Genomic DNA, 27455 nt, shown 5'->3' with positions numbered 1-27455 from the left:
TAGGGAAACGGGAAGGAGGCACCTGCCCTCTCCTCATCCTCAGGAGGACCCAATCTGATGGGGAGAGAACCTTGCGTGAGTTTCTTGGGGCTGCCATAACAAAATACCACAAATCGGGTGGTTTAAAACAGCAGAAATTTATTCTCTCTCTGGAGGCCAGACGTCCAAAATCAAGGTGTCCGCAGGGCCATGCTCCCTCTGAGGGCTCCAGGAAAGAATCCTTCTATGCCTCTTCTAGCTCCTGGTGGTTGCAGTCATCCTTGGTGTTCCTTGGCTTGTAAACACATCACTCTAATCTCTGCCTCCATCTTCACGTGGCCTTCTTCTCCCTGTGTTTCTCATGTGTCCCTGTGTCTTCACGTGTCCTTCTCATAAGAACACCCACCAGTCATATTGGATTAGGACACCACCCTACTGCAGCATGACCTCATCTTAACTAATTACATCTGCAAAGACCCTATTTCCAAATGGGGTCACATCCATAGGTACTGGGGGATTTGGACTTACTTGAACATGTGTTTTTTAGGGAGGACACAATTCAATCCACAACAGAGCTTATGCTGTTAAAGAGTTGAGTCTGGTAGGGAGAAAAAAAAATATGTGGAAAAGTAGACTTAACACATCCAAACATTACATAAACCAGACATAAAAGATCATGTCTCAGCAAAACCTAGAAATAGCCTGTTTTATACCGTATATACATACATATGTGTATATACACATATGTATATACACATATGTATGTATATATTTTTTTCCAGATAAAGACTCAAATGTAAAAAGCAAACAATAAAACTCTTAGAAGAAAATGTAAGGAGAAACCTTAAGTAAACAGAGCCTGTAAAAGATAAGATGGACATACTTAACTAGGTCAGGGGATCAACAATTGTAAGAACATATACAAAAATACTCAAAACTCACCAGCAGTCCAGGAAATACAAATTAAAGTAATGATGAAATGTCACTATACCCATGAGACCCAGCAAAATGACAAGAAGCAGTAACCCCTGTTGGTGAGAATGCACTTGTACATTGTCAGTGGAAAGGTGAATTGTTAAAGCCATTTTAGAAAGCAAGATGGCACCCTTATTTGGATCCTGATTATAACAACTGCAAAAAAGCTTTTTTGTTTTGATACAATAAGGAAATGTGAGCACTAGCTAACCATTTGATGATATGAAGGAATTGTCTTTATGTGTGATCATAGTATTATGGTTAATTTTTTTTTTAAAGATTTTATTGGGGAATCAGGGAAGGGGAACAGACAAGTTGCTGTCCTTTTGTTCTTCAGTCTTGTTGTGGAGGACATCACTTCACTGGCCCATGTTGGTATTATCATTGCACTGTTCCTGGGTGAGGCAGTTGCTCGCTGGCCATTGGACGGCCGCTCACAGCGGCTCATGGCAACTCACCAAAGCACACGTCCGCTGCCGGCTAGCCCCACTACAGCCTACGCCGTCGCTGGCAACTCACGGCAGCCCAGCTCCAGGTTGAGCTGTTGTTTAACATCTTAGCTGTAGAGGGTGCAGTGTCACTGGCCCATGTGGGATCCGAACCGGCGGCCCTGCTGCTCAGAGCTCGCACTCCCAAGCCAACTCTTAACTAACGAGCCACTTGGCTGGCCCTATGGTTCATTTTTAAAGAGTCCTTTGTGTTTTTTTCTTAGAGGTTCATACTGAATATTTACTGATAAAATGATGTAGCACCTGGGATTTACTTCAGATAATCCAGGAAGCAAGGGGGTCCATGGCTGATGGTATAAAGCAAGGGTCAACACACTACAGACGCAGCCAAATCCAGACCACCACCTGGCTTTGTAAATAAAGTTTTATTGGAATGCAGCCACGCTCATTAAGTTACACATTTGTTTAGTATCACTGAGGCTGCTTTTGCACTAAGCAGAATTGAATTGTCACAATGGAGATCATGTGCCCTGCATAGCTGGAGATATTTATATGTGAACTGGGTCTTTATAAAACATCTTAGCCCCTTCTCGCTCATAAAGAAATATGTTTGGCTACAGGTTTGTAATGGTTGATTCTGGGGACTGACAATGTGAGGGCCTATTAAACTAGTCTTCATACTTACCTGATCTGTTTGGGTTTTCCATAATGAAAAGCTAAAAACAAAAAAAATGTTAACCTAGTAATTTCACCCCTAGGAATCTATCCCTCAGAAATAAAAGCATCAATTAAAAAAAATATATGAAGGGCCGGCCAAGGGGCTCAGTTGGTTAAGAGCTCGCTCAAGAGTTTGAGCTCTGAGCAACAGCGGTTCGATGCCCAGCTCGAGCTGAGCTGCCACTGAGCTGCCAACAGGTAGCAGGATGGCTCAGCTAAACCCCCTCCCCCCAAAAAAAACAAAACAAAAAAGATATGATATTGAATGTCAGCTATAATTAAGTATACGTATATGTATTTAATCATATATGTGTATATATATATATATATATATATATATATATACAGAGGATGTAAAATACAACGTAGGGAATATAGTCAATGGTATTGTAACAGCTATATACGATGTCAGAGCGGAAAGTAGACTTCAGGGGATTATCACTCCGTGAGGGATGTAAATGTCTAATCGTTATGTTGTTTTGTACACCTGAAACTAATATAATAAAAAAAAAAGTTAAAATAAAAAGGATATATGTATAAGAATGTTTAAGTAAAATAGTTTACAGTGGTTAAAAAAAAACAACGAAATAAATTGCCTCCCATCGCGGGAATGCCTGTATAAATCATTTCCACCCACATCATGGAATATGATGCTGTCTTTTTTTTTCTTTTTTTTTTAAGATTTTTATTGGGGAATTGGAACAGCGCTGGGGAATTGGGGGAAGGGGAACAGACAAGTTGCTGTCGTTTTGTTCTTCAGTCTAGTTGTGGAGGACGTTGCTTCACTGGCCCAAGTTGGCACCATCATTGCGCTCTTCCCGGGCGAGGCAGATCAGTCGCCGGCTTCTGGACGGCCGCTCACGCTGGCTGCTGGCCACTCACGCTGGCTGCTGGCTACACACGGTAGCCCATGGCAACCCACTGCAGCAGGGGTTGCAGCCTACGCAGTCGCAGGTGACTCATGGCAGCCCAGCTCCAGGTTGAATTGTTGTTCAGCATCTTAGCTTGTAGAGGGCAGGGTCACTGGCCCTTATATGTGGGATCCGAACCGGGGCCCTCTGGCGTCCCAAGCCAGCTCTTAACCAATGCGCCACTTGGCCGGCCCTGATGTTGTCTTTTTAAAGAATGAACTAGTTTCACCATGCTACTTGGTAAATTTTTCATGAGATGTTTTCAAGTGAGAACAACAAAATATGGAAAAGTCTGTATGTGACAGTCCAGTTTTTATAGAACAGTGACAAAATTAACCCCTTCGGTAGGTAGGAGTGTGTGTGTATGTGTGTGTAGGATGCAGAACAGGGTGCTAACACAGCTTATAATAGAATGACATCTGTAGAAGGGAAGCAAAACAAAACAGAAAAAGGAAAAACCTGTACTTAAAACAGCCTACATGATATGATCCCGTGTATGTGTTTAAGTTATACTCACATGTATACGTGCTTTGCTAAATTAAAGAGTTACGATTTTTAAAATGACTTGAAAGGAGTGAATATTTTTAATGCCCTTTGATGTAAGTAAGGAAATAAAAGGGAATTTGATTAGGAGTTACAACGTGCCCAAGAGTAAGAAAACAAGATGAGGGTGACCTGGGCCAGTTAGGGAAGTCTCCGTGGAAGGTTCTAGTGGTGAGAAAGTGGATGGATGATCTTTGGGCTACAGTCACTCCCTGATCTCGGCGCCTCTTCCTCCTGCTCCCTGAGAAATAATGTTTCCCTGGGGGATGAAAAAGCATCCCTTTGTGCAGGCTTTAATTGCCATGTTGTTGTGCCAAGTGAATGAGTGGCAGGCGGGCACAGCAGCTGGGCACAGCCAATGCCAGGCAGCAAAGCCCGATGCCTTAGAACAGCCTGGGCCAGCTGGCCTGGGAGCGCTGCCCACCTCTGCCCCCCCACCCCCACCCCGCTGGGGACCCTGCACTGGGACAGTGGGGCTGAGGGGTCTGCAGAGAGAGAGAGAGAGAGAGAGAGAGAGGAGTCCTTAGAGGGAGAGAAAAGGGTGGGGCATCTGGGAGGGTCTCTGCCACTCTTAGAAGCTTATTCATCTCATCCTCCTTTCCCTTCCCCCTCCCTCTTGTTTTTCAGACTGTCAGCATCAATAAGGCCATTAATACGCAGGAAGTGGCTGTAAAGGAAAAACATGCCAGAAATATCCTTTTGGATGTTGCCTGGAAGACCGACCCTGAAGGGGGTCAAACCCTGGGGACTGAGGTCGGGGCGAGGCGTCAGGAAGGGGAACCCCCACACAGGCCAGTCTTCTGCAAGGTTTGAGCAGCATTGTTGGCAGCAGCTGGCTTCAGAGACCATGGCCTGTCAGGGTGGAAGGCACTGAAGTGGCCATCTAGCCCGGTCCTTCGCAGCTTACCAAAGACCCCGCTTGGCTTTCTAGAGCTGCCAAGTCCTTTGAAGTTACTTTCCTTTGAGGTACTTCCTTGGGGCAGGGTGCAGGAGGGATTTTCACCTATGCCATCAAAGCACCCCATAGGGCCATACTGACCAAACCCCCTTGGAGACACGATCATCCCCTCATCTCTGAGCATGGAAGCAAAACGAAGGTTTTGCTGCAGAAGTTGGTCTTAAGCCAATGCAGGGATTCATTCTAAGCCAGAGGGGAGAAGATAGGGACCTCAAATTGGTTTAGGGAACCAGTGACTTGAAAGTTTTCACCATGCCAAGTTGGCAGAAGCCCTGGGCCACCACCATCATGGGTCTGTGGCTTTGGGGAGAAGTACAGGCAGCACTCTGGCTGGTGGATCCCTGGGGATCTGCCCCTGAAGTATAGAGTCCAGGAGCTGGCGGCCCGAATCCCCAGACGTCGAAGGAGGGGCTGCCAGTGGGGCTGAGCCTTTACCTGTGTGTGTGTGCCAGAGGCGGAGTAGGTGGATGCTGGGCTTCTGTCTGGGATGCGCAGCTCCTTGTCTGGGCTCGTCATGGTGGCTGTACCACAGCCATTCAGGCCAGAACAGCTGGCCTTGAAGCCATCCCCGCTCAGCTCCTGGAGAGGATCCTCCAGGTTAGATGCCCCAAACAGGAAGGCCCTCAGGACACGTTGCTAACAGCCTGTACTGCTCTTCACTGGAGTGAAAGCAGCTTGTCTTTAGCGGAGAGATGCTCTGGCTGGAAATAGGGCTTTGCTGTGGGGTGGGGGTTATAAAAACTCTCCCAGGTACCCCAGAAGCCTGCCCGACAGTGAGCCTAGCTAGGTCTTGCCCTTTTATTTCCAGAAAGACACAGTCCCCTTGCTTTACTGAGTCAAGAGAAACAAACCAAGAAAAGCCTTCATTATGACTAGCCCAGCTGATTTTCTGAGCGGGAATTACCCAGGCCTGACCCCTACCTGCTAAGGATTGGTGATCCATCTGATTCGAGATAGGAAGTAAGAGAGAGACAGTTTGTCATAGGCCAGTGTGCTTCTCTGGATGGGGGCTTGGCACAGAGGACCAGGCCTATAGTGTCAGGGCCACATCACACCCATCCTGGGAGGCCACCTGGGGCGGAGCAGGGACGCTGGAAGGAAGGTCCAGAACCCCACCTCTGGAGCTCTCTGGCTCGCTCTGGACCTTGGGTACGAGTCGGCGCCATAGTGCCTCCGTGAGCCTGGGTTCCCTTGTCTGTCACATGAAAGAGTTGGCTGAAGATTTCAAAGTTCTCACGTTCTGACTCTAACATTCTGTGCATCTCTCTGATTAACAATTGCTAAGTGGTAGATAAATGTTGAAAAGACCAACTCTTTACAGTAGGGAAATCACAAAACATCATCAATTCATTTAAGAGCTTCAGGCACCCTGATGCTTCTGACTTCAGAAATGCCGCTCAGACAGTCGTTATCCCGGGTGCCTAACTAGGGAACAGGCACCCCTCATCCGCCCCACGGTATCCACTTCTGGAGTGCAGTGCCAGGAACTAGTCTTATTTTCCTTTATACCCCTGAATGCCTTTTACAGTACCTGACACATAAGGCATGCCTCAAAATGCTTATCAAATCAAAGAAGGACAGAAAGGTCTCCTTGCCTCTTTCAAAGTCAGAAAGCCTGGCTAGTTCCGCACCTGCTCTAGCTTCTGTTTTGGCAAACTGCACTCAGGTAAAGTAACCCAGTCAGCATGAAAAGTCAGCACGTGGGAGGGAAGGACACTGCCCATCTCTCTTCTTGGCTTCTGTCTAGTCTGAGAGGCTGTATTTTAGGTGAAAATGTAAATTATTTCAGAAATCACTCCAAGACCAAACGCTGATTTCAGCTTCCAGACCCAAAAATCGGTGTTCAAGCCTGTTCCTTTCAAGATACAAATTTCAGTTTAGGGAAGGAACTTTGTGATACCTTGCAGCTCAGAAGCAAAACAACACGTGTTTTGGGTGAGTCACATAGTTTGTGACCTGAGGCAAGTCTTTCTGTCCTAAATGGCACCTTGCTGCTTACCTGAGCCTTGATAAAGTACCTAAAGTTCCAAGGAAAGAGCTGAACTTCAGGTCCATGGTGCCCGGTTCCTGGGTATGTGAGGCCTGCTTAAGCAAACAATTACACAAGAAATGTGAGCATCCTCTACTCACCCCCAAAAGGCTCATAATTATAGCGGTCTGGAGTGCTAACTTAAAAGCCCATAAGGCCAGATGGACGTTTATTACATGGAAACCATGTCAGGTGGTCCCTGGGCAGTGGGGACTATTTGGAAGGCAGCTATGCTCACCACTATACCACCAACGCACACATTGGGGACTATTTGGAATTAGATCTCAGAATGAAGTGGCCCTAGGATTCCACATACAGGGAGTTCAAGGTGTTGGAAGATGAAGGGACCCCTGAACGAGTCCAAGAAGTTTTATAGAAGAGGTGGGGTGTAAGAATCATTTTAGATTTCGGGAAAAGACATTTAAAATAGGTTGCTGACTCCAAGGCAAGGTCAGAGTGCCTAACGGAGAGGAGTCAGGCTGCTGGGAGGGGAGCCGAGGGTGCCAGGCGGCCAGGGTGTGGGGTCCCCAGCAGGGGCCAGGGCGGCCCTCGATGAAGCGCTGAAGCACATCCTTGCTTTTAAATAACAGATGAGGGAGTAGTTGGAGAAACTGTAATGTGTTTTTAAAATGTTAGCTGTAATTACTCCCATGAAAGCCCCAACACAAGCTCAGCATACCCAGATGAAGGGCAGAGCCGGTCTTCCCGCTGCAAAGGCCCCAATTCGAACCAAATCATCTTTCCACTAAAGGCCAAGCAGAACCATTACTGGCCCAGAGCGCACTTGTGCAAATTAGAAAAAGACACCCCTCCCAAAAGACATTGCCATCTCCGTGGAAGTAGTCTAATAAAATGGATTTTATTAGAATGAGACACTGTTGCCATCTGCCAAAAAATTGCCCAGATACATGTATGGATCTGAGGTGTCTTAGTTGTGAACGGTGTCTCCTCAGTGGTAGCCTGTGCCCTGGGCAACTGCACAGCCCTCCACGGTGGCTGTTGCAGGCTCAGCTCCCACGGATCGGCTGCCTGAGGCCGGGCCTGTGCTGTTGTTTTCCATGACCCTCCTGCACCATGCATACTGGGCACCCACCATGAGAAAGGGGCGCAGACCTTTTGGTCTGTGGTCAACCGGCTGCCCCTCTCCAGCAATGCTGTGCTCTGCTGGAAGTTCTGCCACGTGTTCCACAAGCTCCTCCGAGATGGACACCCAAACGTGAGTTCCTGGGGCTGCGGGGGCGGGTGGGCGGGGCCAGGGACCCATGTGGGGATAATGGCTTCCTGGGCCACAAAGGCCACTGTCCACTCCTGCACGGAGGGTGGCAACTGCCCCTTTCTCCTGGCCTTTTGGTTGCTGATGAGAGGTAGGTTTGTCTCTCTCTGGTCAGCCTCTCCGTCCCACCCCAGACCCATCTTCTACCATCCTCTGTCTCCTCTCCTCTTCTCTCATAGGCTGTTTTCCCTCCCCAGGTCCTGAAGGACTCCCTGAGATACAAAAATGAATTAAGTGACATGAGCAGGATGTGGGTGAGTTTACACACTCAGCCAGGGGCTACTGGTGCCTCCTTATCCTTTCTAGAGGCCACTGACCAAGGTGTATGGAATGGAACAAATGCATCTCACATTTCAGCTGGTTTAGGATTGCTCTCATGAGCATCAGGGAGGGATCAAGGGTACCTCCTAATAATACCAGGATACTCACAGTCTTACCTAGGTCCCTGGAGGCTGTAGAGAAGCTCTAGGGCCTGGGAGCTTTCCTGCAGGTGGAACCTCATGTCACAACACTCTAGGCACTGAGACCCCTCAGCAGTGATATCGCCACAGTTCCCATTTTTCTCCTCCCACTAGTCCTAGTGGGGTCACAGTACATTGACAACTAGCATTACTGATTTGTAATGTCAGTGCCTTGCCTTTCCTGTGTCGGGATTCTCAGTGCCTTAGGAGGTAGGTGGCAATGTCAGAATCAATTTAAAAGATCCACACACCAGAATCCCTCTAGATTCTGATATCCAAGGGATATGTGTATGATGGTGGTGGTGGTTATTTGGGGTGGGGGTGATCCGCATTTTGAAGAATCTCCTCAGTTGAGTCTGATGTGTCCTTTTGTCCCCACTGGTTGAGAACTACTTTAGCCCTTTTCTTCAAATTCTTACCTATATCTATCTGTACTCCCAAAATGTTAGCAATTCCGTTGTCCTGCCTACCAATTACAGATGAGTAACTAAAGGCTCAGAGAGGGAAGTGGCTTTTCCTAAGTCACAGGGCTAGTGAACCTGAACAAAGCCACGAGTGGTCCCCAAACCTCCCAACTGGATGCTAGAGAGCTTTCTATTATAGCCCTAACCATGTACAGCTTAGGTCTTTTTCCTTCTTGTTAGAATTTGCCTGGAATACCTTTTTCTATCCGTTTACTTTTGACTTTCCTATATTCTTTTTTTTTTTTTTAAGATTTTTTTTTTTAATTGGGGGAATTGGGGGATGAGAACAGCGCTGGGGAATTGGGGAAGGGGAACAGACAAGTTGCTGTCCTTTTGTTCTTCAGTCTAGTTTTGGAGGACATTGCTTCACTGGCCCAAGTTGGCACCATCATTGTGCTCTTCCCAGGTGAGGCAGATCAGTCGCCAGCTTCTGGATGGACGCTCACTGTGGCTGCTGGCCGTTCATGCTGGCTGCTGGCTACACACGGTAGCTCATGGCAACCTACTGCAGCAGGGGCTGCAGCCTACGCCATCGTAGGCGACTCACGGCAGCCCAGCTCTAGGTTGAGCTGTTGTTCAGCATCTTAGCTGTAGAGGGCAGTGTCACTGGCCCTCATATGTGGGATCCGAACCGGGGCCCTCTGAAGTCCCAAGCCAGCTCTTAACCAATGTGCACTCGGCCGGCCCTTCCTATATTCTTAATATTTCAGAAATATCACTTGTGAATAGCAATTCGTTGGATTTTGTTGTTGGTATATTAAAGATGGAAGTCTTGATCTTTTAACTGTGCCTTTGTTTCATTTACATTTATCACAATGCATGATGTTTAGATTTATATCTCATGTCTTATTCTGTGCTATTTATCTGTCCTGTTTCTATTTTTCTCATTCCTTGCCTTCTTTTGGATTGATTATGTTTTTCTCATTCCATTTGTCCCTCATTGCTAGTTGGGAGATTAAAAAATCCTCTACTTTTATGTTTTATTTTTTAGTATGCTACCTAATAATTACAAAATATATGTTTAGTTTTTCAAAGTCTAAAATTCATATTTTTATCTGTTCCCTGTATAACACGAAGACCTTAGAATATTTTAACTCCACTCTCTCTCAACTTGTATGTTATTGTTGTCATATATTTTCATTTTGGTTATGTGTTTCTTTTTAAACCCTATATTTTATTTTAATTGTTTTATTCTGTGCTCTTTATTTCTTTCTACATCTCAGACCTTCCGTCTGGGATCACTTTCTTTCTCTCTGAATTATTTCCTTTAGAACTTCCTTTAGTGAGAGTCTGCTGGTGCCCAACAGTCATTTTTACTGGTTTGAGAATGTCTTTATTTCAGCCTCATTCATGGAAGATATTTTCTCTAGATTTAGAAATCTGCTATAACAGTTATTTTCTCTTATCTCATAAAAGATATTGCTCAGCTGACTTCCAGCTTCCGCCTTTCCATGAAGTCTGCTGTCAGACTTACTGTTGCCCCTTTAAAGCTAATCTATATTTTGTTTGTTTGTTTGTTTGTTTTCCTGGCTGTTTTTAAGATCTTAGCATGTGTTTAGGTGTGAATTTATTTTGAATTCTTTGGATTTCTTAAATCTGTGGGTTAGTATCTTTCATCAGTTATGAAAAATTCTTATTGTCTTTGCTCCTCCATTCTGTCTTTTCCTTTGTGTCTTTGGTGAGAAGTATGTTAGACTTTCTCACACACTAACTTCCATTCTTTATACCCATATTTCATTTTTTTCTGCCTGTTTGTCTCTGTACTTCATTTTGGATAATTTCATTAGATCTGGCTTTCAGTTCACTCGTTCTCTCTTTGGCTGTGTCTAATCTGTTATTAAACCTCTCCTTGATGTTTTCAACTTTAGTACAGTTTTCATTTCTTGGAGTTTTTTGTTTTTTGTTTTTTTCAAATCTTATTGGCATTTTTTTTTTTTAAGATTTTATTGAGGAATTAGGGGAGGGAACAGCGCTGGGGAATCGGGGAAGGGGAACAGACAAGTTGCTGTCTTTTGTTGTTCACTCTTGTTGTGGAGGATGTCGCTTCACTGGCCCCTGTTGGTATTATCATTGTGCTTTTCCCAGGTGAGGCAGTCACTCGCGGCCATTGGACGGCCGTTCACGGCAGCTCATGGCAGCTCACGAAAGCACACGCCAGCTGCCGGCCAGCCCTACTGCAGCCTAGGCTATGGCCAGTGACTCACCACAGCCCAGCTCCAGGTTGAGCCCAGCTCCAGGTTGAGCTGTTGTTCACCATCTTAGCTGTAGAGGGAGCAGTGTCTCTGGCTCTCATGTGGGATCTGAACCGGCAGCCCTGCTGCTCAGAACTGGCATCCCAAGCCAATTCCTAACCAATGTGCCACTCCGGCCCTTAAAGGCATTTTTTATAGTTTCTTATGCCCTGCATATATTTTGAAACAGTCTATTATTTATTTAGTCATATTAAACATGGCAATTTCGTATATCATTTTTTTATACTTACATTATCTAAAGCCCTTAGAGATCTGTTTCTGCCATCTGTTTTGGTGAATTTTGCTCATGCTATGTAGTTTTTGTTTGTTTGTTTCTGTGCTTAGTTATTTCTTACTGTGAGCTGCACATTTTCATAGAAATTTTATTTGTGGGAATTCTTTGGAGTCTGTAATAAAGGCAGGTTTCTCTAGAGAGAATTGGCTTCCCTTGGGATCATTCTAAATTCTCAGCATAAGGTTTTGTGAGCTCCAGGCAGAATCTCTTGAGGACTGGCTCATTGGTCCAATTCTCAGCAGCAATTTTTTCCTCTCTCTGATCCTATTAGTGGTTTGAGGCGGTAGATTTTCTTTGCAGTCCTCAGGGAGGACTTCTTCAGTGCAGGAGTGAAGGTGTATTTATTTTCAATTTACCTTTAGTCCCCCTGAACCCAGGAGGCAGCCTTTGGCTCTTCTGCTAGACTCTCAACTTGGGTAGGCCAGAGCCCTGCCTTCTGGTCAGTACCTGGCCCTTGAGGCCCAGAGAAATCACAGCTCAGATTCACCTGGTGTGGCAAAGTCTCCCCCTGCCCCCAACTTCATCATCCCAGCATTCCATTTACTCTCCCAGTATCTGTGTTTACTCAGCCCTGGTCTGAGTATTCCTTACTCTCTTGTTAGTTCATTAATGCCTTCAAAAACTTTAAATAGGGCTGGCCGAGTGGCACATTGGTTAAGAACTGGCTTGGGATGCCAGAGGGCCCTGGTTCGGATCCCACATATGAGGGCCAATGACACTGCCCTCTACAGCTAAGATGCTGAACAACAGCTCAACCTGGAGCTGGGCTGCTGTGACCCGTGATGGTGTAGGCTGCAGTCCCTGCTGCAGTGGGTTGCCATGGGCTACCGTGTGTGGCCAGCAGCCAGCATGAGCGGCCGTCCAGAAGCCGGCAACTGATCTGCCTTGCCCGGGAAGAGCGCAGTGATGGTGCCAACTTGGGCCAGTGAAACAACGTCCTCCACAACTAGACTGAAGAACAAAAGAACAGCAACTTTTCTGTTTCCCTTCCCCAATTCCCCAGCGCTGTTTCCATCCCTCATTCCCCAATAAAAATCTTTTTAAAAAAACCAAAAACAAAAACTTTAAATACTTTGCCCAATATTATTCGTAGTTTTTAGTGAGAAGGTCAACCCAGGTAACTAACCTACCTTGTTATCCAAAATAGAATTCCTTTAGGTCTTTTTACCTATGTAGTCTGTCTCTTCCATTTGCCTAAGAGTTTCTGAAGTTAGAAACTCCTTTTACTTTTATTATATTTTTAAATTAAGACCTTTTTTTTTTTTTTACAGTAGTTTTAGGTTCATACCAAAATTGAGTAGAAAATACAAAGATTCCCCACCACCACCTACAATGCCTGGCAACCAGTTATCTTTTTACTTTCTCATAGTTTTGTATTTTCCAGAATGTCATGTAGTTGGAATCATACAGTATGTATGGTCGTACAGCCTTTTAAGATTGGCTTCTTTAATTTATTGATATGCATTTAAGGTTCCTCCATGGACTGATATCTTTTCATGGTCCGATGGCTCATTCTTTTTAGCATTCAATAATATTCCATTGTCTGGATGTACCACAGTTGATTTATCCATTCACCTACTGAAGGACATCTTGGTTGCTTCCAACTTTGGGCAATTATAAATAAAGCTGCTGTAATACCCCTGTGTAGGTTTTTGTTTGGACATAAGTTTTCAACTCCTTTGGGTAAAAACCAAGGAGCACCGCTGCTGAATCATATGGTCAGAATATGTTTAGTTTTGTAAGAAACTGCCAAACTACCTTCCAAAGTGGCTGTACCATTTTGCATGTCCACCAGCATGAATGAGAGTTCCTTTTGCTCCATATCCTCACTAGCATTTGGTGTTGCCAATGTTTTGGGTTTTGGACATTCTAATAGATGTGTAAGCACTACCTTATTATTTTAATTTGCATTTCCCGGTGATGTATGATGTTTTTTCATATGCTTATTTGCCATCTGTATATCTTCTTTGGTGAGGTGTCTGTTAAGGTCTTTTGGCCCATTTTTTAATTAGATTGTTTTCTTATTGTTGAGTTCTAAGAGTTCTCTATATATTTTGGACAAAGTCTTTTATCAAACATGTCTTTTACAAATATTTCCTCCCCACAGTCTGTGGCTTATCATCTCATTCTCTTGACATTGTCTTTTGCAGAGCAAAAGTTTTGAATTTTAATGAAGTCCAGCTGATCAAGTATTTCTTTCATAGATCATGTCTTTGGTGTTGTGTGTAAGAAGTCATCACTATACTCAAGGTCACCTAGGTTTTCTCCTGTGTTATCTTCGAGGAGTTTTATTGTCTTGCCTTTTACATTTAATTCTATGGTCCATTCATCTTTTACTTTTTGACCCTCATGCATTTTCATGTGAAGGGTAGTTGTCTTTGATGGTGAGAATATTTTTGGCTCCTTTTTCTGCTTTTCAGTACTTTCTAACTTTTCTATAATAAAAAATATAATGTAAAGGTTAATAAAATATGAATCTTCATAGAAAATTAATACATTATGAAATACTGTCATCTCTGACATTGGTGTGTTTAACCTCTGATTACTCAGCTCCCTTTGGTGCCATTTGAGGCATGTTTCAATGGGGTTTCTCTACTCTAGAGGATATAGATGCACTTAAGAGAAAACAGGGAAGTACAATTCATGGGGGAGCCACAGCTATTCAGCTTAAGCATTCGTTGTGCCCTTGTATCCCTCCTCTTTTGTATGTAACTGGGAGTTGCCAGCATGGCTCTGCTATTCGATCCTAGCTTCCTCCCCAAGCACGCCGAACATGCCTGCAGGGGCAGACTCCATGGGGAGGCTCATTCTTCACCTGCTAGGATTAGTCCCATCTCAAATCTCCACCTATGTGTATTACTGCAGATGCTCATAGTCCTTTGGAGAGCTGGAGGAGGTGTTTCCTCTCCTGTGCTCAGAGAGACAGAAGGAAGGAAATAGCCCATAGCCAGACTGTGCTTACTAAGAGTAGGCGACTCAAAATTCTTAGATAAGAAGCTTTGTCCAGAATTTATCCAAAGGAAGTCCTCGTGTTTGTACACAAGATTCTGCTGTTAGAATGTTCGACACATCGTTTATAATAAGAAAACTCACCTACAACTAAAATGTACAAGAGTGGGGAGTCGCTTTGATAAATTACGATACACCGTTATAATGTACTGGGAAGTCACTAAAAATAATGTTACAGAAGAAAATTTAAGAAGATAGAAAAAATTGCAGTATATTAAGTAAAAAGAGACAAGTTGATTCCATTTTATATTTTAAAATACAGGTGGAGCACAGAGGATTTTTAGGGCAGTAAAACTACTCTGTATGATGTTATAATGGTAATGCATATCATTATACATTTATAAATACCCATAGGATATACAATACTAAGAGTGAACCCTAATGTAAGATTTACTTTGGATGATAATGTATCAATGTAAGTTCAACAGTTATAACAAATGTCCCACTCTGGTACAGGGTGTTAACAGTGGGGGAGGTTATGTATGTGCAAGGGATATAAATCTCTATACTTTCTGTTTAATTTTGCTAAAACCACTCTAAAAATATTCTATTCAAATTGAAAAAAGAAATAACATTTTGTACCCCCAAATGTTAGCCATAATTCTATCTGATGTTTAGATTAAGGATGATTTGCTCATGTGTTTTTCTATACTTTCAAAATTTTTACTGGGCAGCTGGGTGGCTCAGTTGGTTAGAACGTGAGCTCTGAACACCAAGGTTGCCTATTCGATTCCCGCATAGGATGGTGGGCTGCGCCCCCTGCAATTAGATTGAAGGACAACGACTTGACTTGGAGCTGAAGGGTCCTGAAAAAAACACACTATTACCCAATTAAAAAAAAATTTAACAATGGACATTTGTTAATTTCATAGTCAGAACGAGATTTTTTTATAGTGAAGCCCTGGCTCTGGGTCTCTCAACTCACATGTCCTTAGTGCTGACGCGCTCCTTTCTTTCCTCCTCCTGGAAGGGCCACCTGAGTGAGGGGTATGGACAGCTTTGCAGCATCTACCTCAAACTGCTGAGAACGAAGATGGAATACCACACCAAAGTGAGTTTTGCTGACAGCCTGCGCCCCCCGCAGTCTCCTCAGCACTTCTGTGGCCGTGTGTCGGGTCTTTCAGGAAATAAGACAGCCTGGCTTCTTAGGGAGTATTTATACCAAATCCCGGCTGTGTGAGACGAAACAGGGCAACCACAGTCGGGCCCCGGGATGTGGCCTATGGCTTCTGTGTTTTTTTGTTCCCCATTTCGCAAATAGAAAGGGGAACCCTATCCAGTAAGTTGCCCTATGAAAATGTTTTAAAAGCACCGTTAATAAAAAACAATTTCTTCCACACAGAACCTTCTTTTCATTAATGTATGACTTTCGTCAGTGCTTCTTATGCACATAATACATGTAAAACTGTGTGCTCAGTACCAGGTGGCATCTAAGAATAAGTAAGAAGGTCTGCATTTTAGGAATTTACAGATTCAGTGGGACGAGAAGGCTTACATATTTGCAATAGCCGTGTATAGTGCAAAGCAGTTATGTGTGCCTGTGGAGACGTGCCAGTTTGGAAATGACAGAGGGTTGTGGTGCCTGAAAGGGCAAGATGAAGGAAGTGGGGCTTGAAGTGGACTTGGAAGGATGGGTGTGGTGTGAATAGGTGGTGGGGAAGAATGGTGTCAGGTGAAAGAGAAAATGGCCTGAATTAGGAAGCTGGCAGCGGAAAGGGAGAAGGAGAAAATTTAAGAGGAAGTAACATAATTGAGTGTCTTTTGTCTCCATTACCTTTTATGAACTTGAGGGGTAGCTTTGGTTCATTGAAACCATCCTACTCTATTAAACCTTTTCTGTACATCTCTTAATCCTCTCAACAACCCCATTAGGTAGGTATTATTATATCCTAGGAGTTTGAAATTCAGAGAGTGGTTGAGTCCCATTGCCTGAGTCACACAGCTCCTCAGTGGGGAGGTGGAGATTTGAACCCAGGCCTGTATGACACTACAGCCCATGCTGCCCAGTGGCCTCCTTTACCTCCCCTCATGTCGCATGGAGTGCCTGCCAGTGGCCAGAACTAGGTAGGCTCTGGAGAGAGAAAGGTGAGTCGACTTTGCCCCTGCCTTCAGGAGCCGTAGTTTGGTTGGAAGAGAAGTAGTATAGGGAGAGAAGATAGTGTAGTAAGGAGGAGAACTGAATCCGATGGGGATACGAAAGCATGTAAGCAGGAGTCTAGCCCAGACCCAGACAACCAGGTAGGCTGCTTCTCAGAGGCAGCGACACCTGAGTTCAGTCATAGGATGTGACAGTTACCTGTGCTGCCTAACATATCACCCCAAAACTTAGTGGCTTGCAACAGCAATAATCCTTTATTATCTCTCACACTTTCTGTTGGTCAGGAGTTCTGGAAGGGCTTGACCTGGCAGTGCTGGGTGGGGGTCTCACACAGTTGCAGTCAGATGCTGGCTGAAACTACAATCGTGCAGGGCTAGCCCAGCATTGCTCTCTTCATGAAACTTCAGGGCTGGTCAGAGTTTCCTCGCAGCCTGGTGAAGTTTCCCAAGGACACAAGGTGAAGGGCATGGCATTTTTTAAGGCCTAGCCTCAGAAGCCACAAAGCATCCCTCCCACTGTGCTGTATAGGCTGAGGCCATCACAGAGGTCTCTAGATTCAAACAGAGGGGACAGAGACCATACCATTCAAGGGGGGGAATGTCAAAGTTTCTTTGTAAATAGAACATTTCAAATGGCATATGTTGTGGCAGCAATCTTTGGGAAATACAGTCTGCCACAGTCTGCCCTCTGGGCCCACAGTTCACAGCTCTCCCCACCTTCAGAATACACTCACCCTTCCCCCAGGCCTGTTTGCCACAGAGCCGGTAGAGGGGAGAGAGCCAATGAGGAAGGGCGGGGTGGGCAAGCAGAGGAATCGGCTGGAAACATAGAGCATGAGGCCCAGGGCACTTTGGTGTTTGTGCGGAACTAGCAGTAGATCCACATTGAAACGGGCAGGGTGGAGAGCAGGGGGCAACTGGGCGGGTGCTCGAGACCATCCCTGTCGCAGTGTGGAGGGTGCACATGGGGAGCCAGGCTGTCAGCGTGCTTGATGGTGAGAGCCAATTAGGACACTTATCTGTTGGACAGACAAGGGGTGGAGCTTCCTGAAGATTAGCAGGAAAGGGAGGAGAGAGGGGGCAACAGCTAGAAGGGGATATGGGACCACAGGAAAGACTTGGGAGTCTTGAAAGTGTCGGGAGGTGCAGTGGGGCTCTGTGGGCTCCGAGAGGACAGAGGACAGGCATGCGTGTCTCCTTGTGTCCTATGAGCGGCCCAGCTTAGAACAGGTGCTCAATCAGCATTTGTTGGATGAGTGAGAAAATACACAGAACCTGGGTCAGATCCAGTAGACACAGGAGGGACTGATCCTGAGTCAAGGAAGAGGCAGCCCTCCTCTGTTGAAGCTGGAGGAACGGAAGGACAGCTGGGCACGTGTGGAGCAGGGTTGCTGAGGGAGTCACCAACGTAAGAAGAGGGACGTGTGCTGGGGGGATGGCTCCTGCCGGGTACCCGGTTTGAGAGCGGGACAGCTGTTGATGGGAAGGCGACCCATCTAGGGAGTAGCAAGGATTGTGATGAGGCACTAAGAGCAGGATTTAATAGTGACTCCAGCTCTCAGTCCTTCTCCAGGGACTTTTGGCAGCTGGTACGAGGCACAGGGAATGTGACAAAGAGCCAGGCTCACCCGGTTGAACAGGTGGAAGGACAGGCAGCAAGAAAGGTGAGGGCCTGGGAGCAGGGGCTCAGGTCACCATAATTTCCAAACTGAGAGAATGTAAGTCCAGCTAGAAGGGGGCGATAAGGAACCGGCCATCTCTGAGACAGAGGAGCCTGCGGTGAGCCTGAGGGCAGGAGGTGGGCAAGGGCAGAGGGCAGCGTGTTGCACCAGAGAGAGAGGGGCCAGAGTGGAAGGTTTCTGTCTTCAGAGCCTAAAATGTTCACAGTGGCGTTCAGCACCCCCTCTTGCTGCACTGACCATCCGTCTCCCTGTGCTCACCTCCACTTTTGCCTTGGCCTTGTGTTCCGTCTGCCGCAGACGGGCCACACTGAGGAGGATAAAGTGGTGCAGCTACTTCTCAGTGATGGATGATACCAAATAATTTCTCCTGACTTTGGGGGTGCATGATGTAATATTTTCCTACCTTCAAGTTTATTTTATGAATTATGTTTTGTGGAATCTCACATGAGAATGGGTTTCCTTCCCTGAACCCACAACAGCAGCTTTGGGAAATGGCCAAAGGACAGTGGGAAGCTGAATAGGATTCAGAACATACTGGGGATAACAAATGCTGCACTTACGGCCGGTTGAAGGCCCACCACTCTCAGAGCATGGGTATCATTGCAACATGGAAGAGCATCTTTAGAAGAATGTCCTGGGGCCCAAATTGGTAGGGGGGACCCTCTTCTGGCTCCCAGGCATGGAATGGGGGCTTCACCTCCAACGATGGGTAGTGGATGCTCTTTGCTGTGAGCCAGTCAAAGGGTGTGTGTGTGAGGTTGTACCCTGACACCATTACCAGGAAGAGTGTAGGTACAAACTGTACATGCCACACAAGCAGAATCAGGCCTGCTGCTGCCCGTGCTCAGTGTACACTTCTTTGATGTTGACTTAGCTCGGCTGTATGGAGAGCTCGAGGTGCTCTGTTCTGACCTCCTTTCCTCTTCTTCCTTTCCAGAATCCCAGGTTCCCAGGCAACCTTCAGATGAGTGATCGGCAGCTGGATGAGGCTGGAGAGAGTGACGTTAACAACTTGTAAGTGGATGTCCTCTGGAAGAAAGCTTTTGTAGAATCTTATCACTTTCCATTAGGGTCACAGAGGGTCAGATGGTGGGGCAGGGACTGGGGTGGGTGACTTCACCTCAGGGCCACTTACTGCTGGTGCCTCATCCAGAACCCTTCCAGGCCATCTCACACTCTCTGTTCCTTGTTCCCTTCCATTCTCCCAACCCAGTGTGGTACCTGCCCTTTGGTGAATTCGCCCTGCTTGATCTTCAAATGGCCTTATTACGGACTTAGATGGGTGCTGAGAATTGGAGCTGGTGTGTGAGTGTGTGTGTGTGTGTGTGTGTGTGTGTGTGTGTGTGTGTGTGTGTATGCGCGCGCACGCATACACATGTGCTCATGTGTTTGCGTACATGCATGTGTGCATTGGGGGTTGAAGCAATAACAGAGCTTGGGGGAAGGAACAGGTACTGGCCTCAAGCTGTGGAGTATAAGCTCTCTTTCCTCTTCGGTCCAGTTTCCAGCTAACAGTGGAGATGTTCGACTATCTGGAGTGTGAACTTAACCTCTTCCAAACTGGTGAGTCTCTCCCTCTCATCTGGCCCGGGCTCTTATGGGAACTGCCTAATTCCCAGCCTTGTTCCCTGCTGGGACCGGCCAGCCTAACCCCCCTCTCCCTACAAGCTGTGCAGCACAGGCCCAGGAAAATGGAGACTGCAGGCCACACCCTGTCTCTGCTCCCTCCATCTCTTGTGCAGGGAGGGGCTGAAGCTTTTGGGCATTTTCAGAGGTAGGGCTGTCATATCTGAGCAGAAAGACCACGCTCTCCACCCTGCTGGCTTCCCCGCTAAAGGCCAGGCCTCCAACAGCCCAAAGACAGGTCCACCCTCTTTGACAGCCCTCGGACTGTAGCCCCAACACTGGCTGGTCCTTTGGCCCAGCCCTATCTGCTCCTCAGGTGGTCTGGTACTCGGGCTGAATTTCTGCTCAGGAAGAAGGCCTGCTGTATGCTATTTGGTCGGTAGCCGGGGAGAAGGCTGGTTGAGTGGCTACCCGAGTCCACATGAGAAGCCCACAAAGTCCTATTTCCCCAGCCACGGAGCACTTCTGGGCTCCCTCCTGCTGAGAGCTCTGGCGCCTCCAGACCCTCAGTCCTTAACACTTTCATGAAAAGACTGAAAGAAAGGAGCCAGTTCTCTTCTCTTCTGTGTCCTCTCTTCCCCACATCTCCCAGCATGGCTCCCCCTTCTTTCTTGGGGGAACAGAAGAGCCCGCTTTCTAAGAGTCCACGATGTTCCACAAGTGTCCAACTCTGTGAAAGTGTGTTCCAAACCGCCAATATTTGTACACACGCTTGGCAATCTTCTCAGCATTTGGACGTGCAGGGCCTGCTCTTGGGGCTTTGACTCTCATGAAAGACAGAAACTCTCTCACCCTAAATTGCACTTTTTCCAGCATGTTTATCTGTGTAGCAAATACTTAAAACTGGCCTGTTAATGTTCCAGCGCTATACCAGGCCTGTGATGGGGGCGGCAAATTTCTTACTACTTTGACCAATCAGCTCAGTGCAGGATGTGGTAAGAGGAATACCAGAAATAGTTGGAAACTGTGGTTGATAGGAGAAATAAGTCATTCGTCCTAAGCGACCTATCTGAACAGGACCTTATACAAAAGTCAGTAGAGAAGTAAACATGAAATAAAACATAGTCCCTGCTTGCTCTAAGGCATTCCCAGTAAGGTCAGAGAAATGGTGTAGAGGCATTATTATTATTATTATTATTATTATTATTATTATTATTATTAAGGAGGGTGCAGCTCACAGTGGCCCATACGAGGATCAAACTGGAAACCTTGGTTAGCTCTAACCAACTGAGCTAACTGGCCACCCCTATTTTGTTTTGTTTTTAATGTACTGGAAATGTTTGCATAAAAGTAGACAACAACTACACATTGTTGTGCTTAGCTCTCAGTTATTTGGCTTTAGGTGGGAAGGACCTGTGTGGATAAGTCAGAATTCATTGACATTCAGCTTTAGATGTGCTAAATCTGAATGCAGGTATGAGAAATATTCTAGGAATTGTCATTCTTGGGAGAGTCCAATCTTGAAGTTGCCACTCAGCTGACCCAAGCTCTCCCCAACAGCTCTGGCCTTTCTTGGGAGTCTGCCCCTGTGGCAGTGGTTGGGGAAAACACGGCAAATGTTTCAGCCTTTCGGCTATCCCTTCCAGCCCCTGATGGGCTGTTGGAGTCAGCTGAGGTTTGGAGTCAAACTGATGACACCCAGCAAGACATGAGGTGGCTGGGAGAATGGTACGTGTATATGAAAAAGCCCCACCCCAGGTGGCCAGCTTGTTCCCAGCTCCCATGATTCCTGGCTCTGTTTTGTTTTTTTTATTGGGGAATTGGGGGGATGGGAACAGCGCTGGGGAATTGGGGAAGGGGAACAGACAAGTTGCTGTCGTTTTGTTCTTCAGTTTAGTTGTGGAGGGCGTTGCTTCACTGGTCCAAGTTGGCACCATCATTGCACTCTTCCCGGGCGAGGCACATCAGTCGCCGGCTTCTGGATGGCCGCTCACAGCGGCTGCTGGCCGCTCACGCTGGCTGCTGGCTACACACGATAGCCCATGGCAACCCACTGCCAAAGGGGCTGCAGCCTACGCTGTCGCCAGTGACTCACAGCAGCCCAGCTCCAGGTTGAGCTGTTGTTCAGCATCTTAGCTGTAGAGGGCAGCATCACTGGCCTTCATATGTGGGATCCAAACCGGGGTCCCCTGGCGTCCCAAGCCCGTTCTTAACCATCGCGCCACTCGGCCGGCCCCTGGCTCTGTTTTTACCTGCGTTGTTCACTTGTATTATTACCACTAGATGCTGAGCTTCTCCTCAGAATCAGGAGCCAGGCCCTGCTCATCTCCGTTCTAGCCTAGTCCCTGGTCTATAGAAAGCGCTCAACCACAAAGTTCAGGGATGCTTGCCTTAGATGAGCAGCAGTGAAGCAACAGCAGGTGAACAGATAAAATGGTGTCAATATCCAGCTGAATGCTCTGGGGTCATCTGGGTAAATTAGCTACTTAGAGTTTTCTAGAGGAGAGTTACCTGAGTCTGGGCACAAACCCCTTCATGGTACATGGCAGAGGCTTTCTCATCCCTGAAAGAGCCCTGATTTAGAATCAAGAGCCCTCTTTTACATGTCTCCCCCACAACTTTCCCTCCCCCAGTCACCTATGGTGTGACCCAAAAATCACGAGGGCTGCTGTTGGAAGAAGTCTTTCCAGCTTCTGAGTCCTAGTCTGTGACCCTCCAAGGTTCCAACCCGTACCCTTGCAAGGGTGCCACTGGCTTTCAGCTGTGGGAAACATGGGCCAATTCCAGTTAACATCTGAGCACTGGCAGTGGTTCTCAAAGTGTGGTCCCTGGATCAGCAGATCAGCATCACCTGAGAACTTGTTCGAAAAGCAAATGCTTGGGTCCCACCCCAGACACTGAGTCAGAATCTCTGGGGGTGTGGCCTAGCAATCAGTGTTTTAACAAGGCCCCCAGGTTTGCACTGTCTAATATGGCAGCCACTAGCCATGTGTGACTATTGAAATTAATTAAATTAAATAACATTAAAAAGTCAGGTCCTCAGCTCACTTGCCATATTTCAGGCACTCCCTAGCCATATGTGGCTAGCATATCGAACACTCCATCGTCACTGGACAGTGCTCCCCAGCGATTTTGACACGTGCTAAGGTTTGAGAACCACTGAGCTAGGAAATACAGCTTTCAACCCTGGCTGCATAGTAGAATCACCTGGGGGGCTTTTGAAACCTACTGATGCCCCATCCTACCCCAGACCAATTAAAGCAGAGTAGGGAGTATGCGGGAGTTAAAGGCAGACATTAGCTTTTAAATTTCCCCAGGTGATTCTAATCAGTCTCAAAGCCAAAGTTGAGAACCACTGCACAATGCCACACACTTTATACAACATTTTCATTTAATTCTTACAAGGCCCTTATGAGGTATGTGCTATTAGAACCATCTGCATTTTACAGAAAAGCATATGGAGACAGAGAGGTTGAGTCACTTGTCCATGGTCACACTGCTCTGCATGTTACTGGATGCCAAGGGGCATTCCTGGAAAGCAGCAGGCCAGGCGATGGAGCAATTTGATTTTTTGCCAGAGTGGAGCCTAAGGAAGCCAGTAGACTTGGGGATGGCCGCCTTGCAGTGACAGCTGCTTTTAATTTGTGTCAAGAAGAAAGCCTGCTGCCTTTTAATTAGAACCATTTGGGATTTTTTTTTTTTTTTCCCAGCTGCCAGACTGAGTCAGTGAGCAGGGACTAGTGCAGTCAGGGAATGCCGGGCACAGCAGCTCCGGGCTTTCCTCTGGGGCAGTCCCACTCGCTGAAGGACTGCAGAAGTCTTTCGTTGCCAGCTAGCCACATGTGGCATTTCTGGAGGTGGTGGACAGCCGCTGCAGGCAGGAAACCGGACCTGGCCAGTGGTGTTCGCTAAGGGTCTACAGCCAAGCATCGAATTGCGTGGTTTAGGATTAAGAGGCAGGGGGTTAAGGTGGAGGGGCTCTCTGGAACAAGACACTGAGGGAGCAACTGGTCCCTGGAGCTTGGGAGAGTGGAGGGCAGTACTTCTGTTGACCTGCTCCCCCAACGACCTCCGTCAGCTTTTGGTCCTGATGGTCATCCCCCCCCCAGCCCCTGGCCTTGGTCCTTGCAGGCTCTCCAGTCATCCACCCAGGGCCCCTACACATTTCCTCCATTTGCTGTCCCAGCAACCCTGTGGCAAGCCACCAAGAAGCCAAGGCTGACTTAGTCCCTTCCTTGTGTTCTCATTAATATTTGGTATTTTCCCCACATGTTAACTATTGCTACCACCAGAGTGGGTGCTTCTCAAGGTCAGGGTTACCATCCGATGAGAGGAAGGGCTGGACTGGCTATCTCAGCAGCCCCTTTCAATCCTGAAATTCTAATTACCCATAAAACTGAGGGCTTCCCTTTGAAAAAGTGCTCATCTCCCCATTAAATCAGAAACTCTAAAAAATGATGTGTTCAGTCTTTCTGATCAGCCCGGGGCAGAGGCCACGAAGCTTCCTCAAAGACAAGAAGGAAGGGATTCCCCTCATCTGGGTGTTCCCCAGGCTATGGGTAGGTCTCCACCTGGACTTCTGCAGGCCTGTGCGTGTACAAGAGCAGAGTTCACCTGTTCATGTCACCTGTCGCACCTTGGCTGACAGGAACACAGGCTCCTGGTCCAGCCACTGCTGGCCACGCGGGCACTGTCTTTTAACTCACCCCCTCTCATCAAAACCACGTCTTGACTTTGTGACCCCTTTCAAGTCACTTAACCTTCAGTTTACTCACCTGTGTAGCGGAGTACCTGTAGGAGCCGTTCTGGGTTCATTAAATGAGACAGTGTCTGCATGGACTAGGTCCTTGGTGTGTGTGAGAGCCCTGCCTTCTGCCCCTCGGAGAAGGTCATCTATAGTGTCCAGCTCCATGGCCTCTCTGCCCCTTTTATTCCCTAGTGTTCAACTCCCTGGACATGTCCCGCTCCGTGTCAGTGACGACAGCGGGGCAGTGCCGCCTCGCCCCGCTGATCCAGGTCATATTGGACTGCAGTCATCTCTACGATTATACCGTCAAGCTTCTCTTCAAACTCCATTCCTGTGAGTACACCAGCCAGATCTTCTCTGAGCTTGTGGCCGGAAGGAGGGTCTCAACTTGAGGGTGCCCTGGAGAAATGCAGCTCCTCAGTGTCCCGGGCTTTCGGCTCCTGTCCCCAAAAGCTCTGGAGCGCCCAGCTGTCGTGAGGAGAGCAGGGCACAATCTTTGGTGGGCCCAATGAAGGACCCGGCTTGCCATGGTGGTGTCCCAGGATGGTCCTCTCCCTCCACTTCTAGTTTTACATGTCGTGTATTCTAAGAACCACACAAATGATGACAGTCCTGGCCCAGACCCACAGCAGCAAATGCTGTGCTTTCCAAAGGGTTCATCAGCACAGTCTCTCTGTACAAATGGAATTCTGTGGAGAAATATAAAATATTAAACAGAACTTCTCCAGTAAACAGAGGGCTGTCTGTTACCTAGCCACAGATTTCTGGGATGCTTTTGCCGAATCTATTTGGGAAATACTGGTCCTGCAAAAGATCTTATACTTCTATGTGCTTGCTTAAAACGATGTGTGTGGGTCCTGCTCCCACAGGGTCTGCATTCATCAGTCTTGTGGGTTCCGGGTCTGCATTGTTAAACTATATCCCAGATAAATGTGTTGTGGGTGGTGCCTGGGCCACACTCCAAGGTGGCCACCATGAAGGATATACACATACAGAGGGTGTGGGTGATAGGAAACCAAGAAAAATCAATACATGAGTGGATATTAGCAAGGTTTTCTTTTAGAATTCTTGGACAAGGGATGCTCTGGAGCTGTGGCCACTGACAAGGAGTGGATCTGGTTACTTAGACGGGGTTAGGGAGGCAGCATCACTTGGAATCCAGGAGGGTTTCGTGGAAGAGAGGTTTGAATTCAATGCTCAGGTGTTAGAAGGGCTTTGGAGCAGGTGGGCATACCTGAAGGGATCAGAGATTAGACTAAATTCCAAGAGAAGAAGGCAGTCAGTTACTTAGAGGCTCTGAATACAGATGAGCTTATCATTGTTTCTAAGGTGCTAGGGAACCCAGTTGCCCACTAGAACCTCCCCACTCCCTTATAAAGTGGTAAGTTATGAGAAGAGGCAGCCAATTAAGTGCGTATTTGGGTTTAAAGGCCTTCTTTAAAAGCAAAACAATACACTGATTGCCTCTGGGAAGGAGAACTGTGTGGCTTGGGGGAAGGGTGGGAGGGACAGACACTCCATACAGTATATTTTTTTCTAAAAATAAATGTTTTATTTTAGAATAGTTTAGATCTACAGAAAAGTTGCAGATAGTTCAAAGAGTCCCCATATACCCCAACCCAGTTTCCCCTGTTGTTACCATCTTACATTAATATGATACATTTGTCTCAACTAATCCACCGATATTGTTATTTTATTATTAACTAAAGTTCATTCTTCATTCAGGTTTCCTTAGTTTTTACCTAATGTCCTTTTTCCGCCCCAGGATCCCACATTACATTCAGTCGGGCTCCTCTTATTATAACTGTTTCTTATACTTATTTATGATGACCTTGACAGTTTTGAGGAGTCCTGGTCAGATATCTTGGAGAATGTCCCTCAATTTGAGTCTGTGCAGTGCTTTTCTCATGCCTGGACTGGAGTTAAGGGTTCTTGTGAGAAATATCACTGAGGCAAAGTGCCATTGTCACCTGCTGTACACTTTTGCCATTTCGAATTAGCACACCTTATACATGTACTACCTCTGTACATCAAATGAATGTGTCAGCTATTCAAAAATAACTAAGATTTAAATTTAAAAAATGAAACAAAAAACTAAAAGGATCTTTGTTTTGAGTTGTGCTCTAGCTGAAATACTCTGAGTCACACAATCTGTGAGGTGAAAGGACCTTAGAGAACCCGCCCAGGAGGAGGCTGGACCTAGGAGGCTGCTGCTGGTCCCACATCACAGAGTTAGAAGTGACCAAGTGGCAACTGGACCTAGATCCCCCAAGCCTTGGTCCCATGGTTTTAGCCTCTCAGGCAGGTTCTGTGGATTTCTTCCAGACTGATGTCTGCAGTGGGCCTCACCCAGGGACCTGCTGTAGTCACCCTAATGCTTAGCCAGGTCACCATTGCTTCTTCTGTGGTCAGGGACACAACTTCCGTCCACTGTGCCCAGCATGGCTTGCACTCCAGAAGCAAACAGAAGGAAAGATTTGGAGGATAAGCACCCCCAGATTCTCTCCTACTCCTGTTGGGCCCCCTTGGCTACCAGTCCTGGGGAAGCTTTCGGTCAGGAATGCCCAGTGGCAGAGCTGGCCCCAGGCCCCAGATGGATGGTCCCCTCCCTCCAGAGCCCCGCTGTCGCCTGCCTGCCCCCTTGGCCCTCCTCTTCTCACTCTTCCAATTTCTCCCAGGTCTCCCAGCCGACACCTTGCAAGGCCACCGGGACCGTTTCATGGAGCAGTTCACAAAGTAAGTGGCTTCAGTGATAGACATGAAGGCCAATCAGAAAGTGCCATAAAATCCATTAATCCATGCAAGAGCATTTGCTTTAAAATAATTGAGAGATGAGGGTATCTGCACTTTACAGCAAAAAGTGAAGGAAAGTAGCCAGGAGGGTGGCAAACCTACCAGTGGCCGGGTCTTGGTTCTCTAATCCCACAGAAGCACACAGAAGAAGGTGAGCCCATCGATTCAGTCATCACCTGCTTCATGCCCAGGGCTTCATCCTCTTCACGTTTTCTTCTCCCCAAGCTCTCATGGTCTTAGACCATGTACATGCTGACAACTCCCAAGTATGTATCT

General features: G+C 46.8%; 1 protein-coding gene across 3 annotated transcripts in view; it reads left to right on the top strand.

Moving 5' to 3' along the window:
• Positions 1–27455, top strand: part of HIP1 (huntingtin interacting protein 1) — a 153676-nt gene that overhangs the window by 100908 nt on the left and 25313 nt on the right. For all 3 annotated transcript variants that reach the window (XM_019646862.1, XM_019646861.1, XM_019646863.1), the window contains exons 2-9: positions 4202–4265; positions 7635–7777; positions 8032–8088; positions 15265–15345; positions 19011–19087; positions 19575–19636; positions 24579–24719; positions 27065–27122. In XM_019646862.1, the coding sequence (XP_019502407.1) occupies positions 4202–4265; positions 7635–7777; positions 8032–8088; positions 15265–15345; positions 19011–19087; positions 19575–19636; positions 24579–24719; positions 27065–27122 (683 nt within the window). The remainder of the gene's footprint in view (positions 1–4201; positions 4266–7634; positions 7778–8031; positions 8089–15264; positions 15346–19010; positions 19088–19574; positions 19637–24578; positions 24720–27064; positions 27123–27455) is intronic.

Source organism: Hipposideros armiger, unplaced genomic scaffold (assembly GCF_001890085.2).
Source record: "Hipposideros armiger isolate ML-2016 unplaced genomic scaffold, ASM189008v1 scaffold_107, whole genome shotgun sequence".
In the NCBI taxonomy this organism is placed as follows: Eukaryota; Metazoa; Chordata; class Mammalia; order Chiroptera; family Hipposideridae; genus Hipposideros; species Hipposideros armiger.
This window is presented reverse-complemented; position numbering and strand designations above follow the sequence as displayed.